Below are 6,267 nucleotides of genomic sequence, written 5' to 3'. Positions count from 1 at the left end.
AAGAAAAAATTCCTTGTAGAGAGGAAAAACAAACAATCATGGAACCAAACCACCTTTTATAGTCCGACAACTGATATATAACAGAACCTAATAAATCGACTTCCGTGGTTAAGACATTATAATATACTACATTTTTTCATGGCAAAAACTTGTATGTGACTATCTCATGGATCGTATTTTGTGAGACGAATTTCTTATTTGGATCATCAATGAAAAAATATTAATTTTTATGTTAAGAATATTACTTTTTATTGTGAATATCGGCTGGATTGGCCCGTCTCACAAATAAAGATTCGTGAGACCGTCTCACAAATAAAGATTCGTGAGACCGTCTCACAAAAGAACGTAGCCCACAAATCTTATTTGTGCTGAAAGGCCAAAACAAATATAGAATGCTATTGAATGGCTAGAGGATATCTAGATTCACGTATTGTGTTATATATAGAGAGAAATTAAAAGAAAATGTTTGAATCTTTGGCACCATACCACATGTGCTTCCCTTAGAGTGTGGGGTAGCCCTCTTACTTTCAATGTTGAGGGCTTTGGCCATATTCAGCCTATCTTGGCAGTCATGCATATTCGAGAACTAACTCATGGGATCGGAGGTTGAGATCGAGATGGGTCGAGTGAGACATGAGATATAAACTCGATCATCCACCACTATCCATGAAGGTTCACGATGTATAAAAAATATAACCTGACATAGACATTGTTTATAAGTTGAAAATACCCGACTAAGTTCGAAAACATACCGCCTAAAGACGTGAAATAAAACAAACTATTTGTGGTCATGGTATGTGCGAAAAATCCAGCATAACTTCGTTAGAAGATAAGGGTAAGACAACCAAAATTTGTATGGAAAGAGAAAATATATTTAGACCACAATAAATAAATAAAAATAAATAAATAACAAGAGAAAGTAATCCCCATCAGTCTCCAGCCACTACACATGGATTATGTACACGAGTGACGTTAAAGCCGGTCCCCACTCCATTAAATGCCATCGTTCCAACTCTAAACGTTAAATAAACATCTCCCCACCAAATTAGTAAATAATAAATTTCACAGGTGGTTTTGCATAATTAATTTTACAGTATATCTACTTTCTTCATAAATTTCAAAAGCTACCAGCTATCGAATGAAAGACAAGACTATGGAAAAATATTTATAGAGATTCCAAATACAATTATAACAAATTGATCCGTCGTTTAAAAAAAAACTCGTGATCCATCCAATGTTGTCAAGAGATAACAAAAATTTAAAATAAAATATTAATTCGATTATTTTAGAAGATGAAATAATATATGATTGCTTGTGTACATAAGACACAAATTGACAAAGCTAAATTTATTTTGTGGCAAGTGAAATTTGGAGACAATTAAAACTACACAATATAACACAAAATATATTAATTCTCCTCAATTATTAACAAGATAGATTACAAAAAAAAAAAAAAAAAGAAAAAGAAAAGGCAAGCTTAGTAAAAGACTAGGTGTGGACCAAGCCAAGTTGGGGAGAGGCCCCTAAAACGTCGCCGTTTAGTAGATCGGTGATGAGAGCCATAGCTTTGACTTGCATTTCCAAAGCCGCGATATAGTCCGTTGTCTCTTCTAGAAGGTTCGGCAGAGATAGCTTCCGGCAACCGGGGACCAACCGGCTCAAAGTTTTCACTTTCCTCTGCAGCGGCGGAAGATTTCTCCGAGCCGCCGGTTTCTTCGGCGCCGTAACCGGTTTAGCCGCCTTCTTGTGTCTTCGGTTGATTTGAGAGAGCCGGAAGCTGAGGCGGCCGGTGAGGATGGCGCGGCTCCATCGGGTCCTGCCCTTTGCGGATACAGCAAGAACCTTGTCGGCGGCGTCGCGGACGGCGGAGGAATCGAGACGTCGTAGGATGCGGAGGGCGTCGACGAGGTTCGAGGAGTAGATCCGCTGCTCAGTTTCGGTTCTCCACCTGGCCCGAGACGATTCCCTGGAAATTCCGCCGGACACATCTCTCTTTCGCTTCTTACGAGGGAGGTTGGAGTTTGTATTGGGACTCGATACCGATCCTGACTCCGCCATAACAGATTCTTCCTTTCACAAAAATCGATTACGCTAAACAAAGTCAACCGCAGACGATGAACTGCAAAACAAAACAAAACAAAACAAATCCATCGTTTAATCGTCGAAAGAGAGCGAATTCACTGATTGAATACCACGAATAAACAAAACCCAACTCGCAGAGAACATGCAATTGAACAGAAAAAAAAAAGATACAGTACCTTGTACATATGTGTAGCTACAGACTCGACACCCTTCTGGTATGGAGGAAGAGAGGTCTTGATGATGGTTAATTATATAGTGGTGCAGAGAGAGTGGAGAAATGGGGGAATAGTGGAGGGATAGAGGAAACGACAACACACGCCATGTCTGCTCGTTCCTTCATTCATTCATTCATTCGTCTATTTATTGCACTGCACACATGCCTTTTTCCCCCTCTCGTTTTCGTTTGCCGAGGTAACCATTTTGTTTTTCGCCTTTTACCCCATTGTTCAACAAGTTACATACCTCGTGTGTATGTATATTTAAATATATATATATATATAATTATATTCAAATATTTTATATATATTTTTTAAGGAGATGCAAGTTTTTTTGATAATTGTATAAAATTTTCACTATTATTAAGTTTTTTTTTTTATTTTACACTAGATTCATTTTTCTTTCTAATTATTTTTTTAAATAAACTTGACAAAAACTTGTGTGACACGGTCTCACGGGTCGTATTTTGTAAGACGGATATCTTATTTGGGTCATCTATGATAAAATATTACTTTTTATGCTAAGCGTATTACTTTTTATTGTAGATATCGGTAGTGTTGACTCGTCCTACAGATAAAAATTCGTGAGACTGTCTCACAAAAGACATACTCAATAAAATTTCATGGAACAAATTCTAAGTGATGTATTTTCAAATTTGGAATGGCATGAGATGAAAATTTTGACTTCACAAAAATTAGTTATTTTAAAATAGATCTCTCTTTTTATACATACTAATAATAGATAATTAGCTAGTTTGATTTTACTGGGTGAATTGGTTCGTATCACCTATATTTTACAGTAATGAACTTAACTTGGTGATTTAAAAATAAAATAATAAGTTTGGAATTTTACCTTTATTTCAATGAATTAAATCAAATCGAAATTCGCTAATGGATTCCTGCATTATTTTCAGTACAAAAAATATTTGGCAAAAACTTGTGTGAGACGGTCTCACAGGTCATATTTGTGAGACGGATATCTTATTTGGGTCATCTATGAATAAGTATTACTTTTTATGCTAAGAGTATTACTTTTTATCCGTGAGACCGTCTCACATGAGACCTACTCAAAATATTTTACTCTTTCCTACCTAGCAATTAAGGTAAAGAGTGAGGAACCTTATGAACTAAGAAGAAATGATAGGTTTTGTTATAGTCCACCACTATATGACGATGGTTTTTATACCCTGATATTCTTGCAATATATAAATACTCAGTGCGACGTATACTCGCTCATATTATTAGTCGTTACGGTGAGGCGATTTATATTGTTATCATATAATATCTCTATAATGATGCTACTTATGTTGTTAGTCGTTATGATATCGCGGTTTTGCTATTCTAATTTCTCTATGTCAACAGTTATTTTGTCTTAATTTTTTTAAACTTGACGCTACAGATGTTCATTCTTGGACGTGTGTGTGTATGTTAGTTGTCTCACATTAGTTGGATAAATTTCATGGGACTTGCATATATAGGTTTAGATAATTATCTTCTCTTAAGCTAGCTTTTGAGTTGAGTTAGATTAAAGTCTCAAATTTAACAAGCAGAATAGTTCAAGGGATATCTTGCCATGTTATTGTTCACTTGAGTAAGTAATGAGTAGCCTTTTGTGTTGAATGAATATTACTTTCATCTTTTTTTTCGGTCATTTTACTTGGTTTTGGATATATGTGTATGTGAGAGGTAAATTTATGCTATTTTATTCGATCACAAATTTACACACTCAAAATTATAGTTTCCCCACCCCGAGTTTTGTAACTGAAAATCGTCGCTAAGAAAAACGTTCTTTTGTGGTGTATCATGTCGATAGTAGATCTTTTGTGAGACGATTTCACGGATCTTTATTTGTGAGACCTTGTCCATATTTATAATAATAAGTAATATTTTTGACACAAAAATCATTACTTTTCACGTATGACCCAAATAAGATATCTGTCTCACGATTTTTTTTAAAAATAATTTTAATAAACAACATGTTGAGTTGCTTGAGACCTATCTAGGACTCCCGAATTTGCTGGAAGTTCGCATAAAAGAAGTTGCACAAGTTATTCCGACACACACAATGAGCGTTTTCAGACTCTCGGTTGTTCACCAAAATAACTCAAATATTATATTTATATATATAATATTTGAAAAAAGACAACTTACATACGTGTTAGTGGTGAAACGATATTTTATTGTTGCAGAAAGTTGGAACAAAGAAGGTTTGACGTTTCTCAACCAACCAAACAAATGATAAGATTTAAAACTTTATCATATAAAAATCCCTATCAAATAAAATATTAACACATTATTATTTTCAACATTAATCATATCATTTATTGACAAGAAAAGAACAATTAACATTATTGGCTTTTAATTATTTAAATATGCATAAACGCTACGTGCTGGGGTCATTCGAATATGTTTTTACTCGAGCAATGATTAATAGCTCTGATATGTATATATTTTTTATATAGCGTTCACTTATCGTACTAATCTTCGTATCTATCAATGATGTGTCACTCAGTCCGTTTAAGAAAAATAAGAACACCAACAAAACTACATTTCTACAGCCTCAAGACGCCTCGATAATCTGCACTAGATCAACCATTCTTTGTGTAGTTATTAATATTAGAATGGACATATAGAGGAATGAACATATGGAGGCAATTGAAATGCTAGAGTGACTTTGCCTCCTTGAGTGAGACATGCTCCAATGTTGGTAAAAAAAAATCAACTTTATTATATATATATATATATATATATATAATATCATTTTAATTCAAAAGACAATATATACTATATATATTGGAAGAAGATTATATATATTACTATATTTAGTTTAGTATAGTTACAGCTAGCAAGCACATGCTCCCTCATAATTATGTGTGATTAATTTATAAAATCCTCCAATTATTGTTGATTTGTTTAGTTACTAGCTGTGGGCACGTCCCATGCCATGGCATGACAATAAAGCATGAATCATCGTGATATTATTGTATAAATCAATGATTGTTTTTACATCATTATCATTTTTGTTACAAATGATCCAGATAAACTGCAAAATAATCCAACAATAAAAAATTATGAAAAACTAAAAATAATAAAAATGATTAAAATTTTAATTAATAATTTTAGAAGTACCTCATCATTGTTCAGAATATCAAAACAATCTCTTTTAATTCTTATCACACTGAGTTGGCGCATAGGTGTAACATATATTTTCATTTAATAATTGAAAAAATATAATTAAATATTCAAGAATATAAGTACTATAACTTTACATTAAGAGATAAATTTCCAAATATTACTGTACATCATAAAAAACAACTGGAAATATTTTTGAGTCATCAACATGTGCAACACGATATGCACATTGTCTGTCAAGGTTAACACATTTAATTATACTTCAAGTTCATATATGTCGATAATAATAAATAAAGTTAATAAAAAGCAATCAAATTATTTATAAAATAATAAAAAATTAAATTATATATTACTGCATGATATATAAAGATCCAACTATAATAGACTTTGATATATGCATTGCATTGATTAACTCACGAAATAGAAATGATACGTTGTACGACCCCAATCTCGATCGATATGTTGGTGTAGATGCAAAAACTTAAACCTGACCGACCATCCTCGATAAGATGAAAACATTATTCATATGATGATCATCAATGCCACATATCAACTATATTTAATAACATCTACCTTCGAGCTTTCATTATCAATAATTGTTGATACAATAAGTGTAAAGATGTCAAAGACAACTGACCACTTTAAAATGTTATTGTAGAGATTCATACCCAAGTAACTCGAGAAATAGATGTTGTCATTCTTTCAATGTATTTGAATAATCTACTCTAGTCAACGGCTCTCCGTCAATGTTTAGTTCTCGAATAACCGAAATTTCTTTTAAAGTAATTGTTATCTCATTATATCTAAAATGAAAAGAATGTGTCTTATGGCGTCATCG

General features: G+C 33.0%; 1 protein-coding gene across 1 annotated transcript; it reads right to left on the bottom strand.

Moving 5' to 3' along the window:
• Positions 1-1,393: 1,393 nt before the first annotated feature.
• On the bottom strand, positions 1,394-2,523 carry LOC140826847 (transcription factor bHLH149-like). Its single transcript, XM_073189364.1, has 2 exons — positions 2,259-2,523; positions 1,394-2,119 (listed from the first exon to the last, which is right to left on the bottom strand). Exon 2 carries the CDS (start codon positions 2,056-2,058, stop codon positions 1,489-1,491), a length of 570 nt encoding a protein of 189 aa, XP_073045465.1. The 5' UTR covers positions 2,059-2,119; positions 2,259-2,523; the 3' UTR covers positions 1,394-1,488.
• Between the last annotated feature and the right edge of the window lie 3,744 nt (positions 2,524-6,267).

This window comes from Primulina eburnea, chromosome 3, assembly GCF_022965805.1.
Source record: "Primulina eburnea isolate SZY01 chromosome 3, ASM2296580v1, whole genome shotgun sequence".
NCBI lineage: Eukaryota > Viridiplantae > Streptophyta > Magnoliopsida > Lamiales > Gesneriaceae > Primulina > Primulina eburnea.
This window is presented reverse-complemented; position numbering and strand designations above follow the sequence as displayed.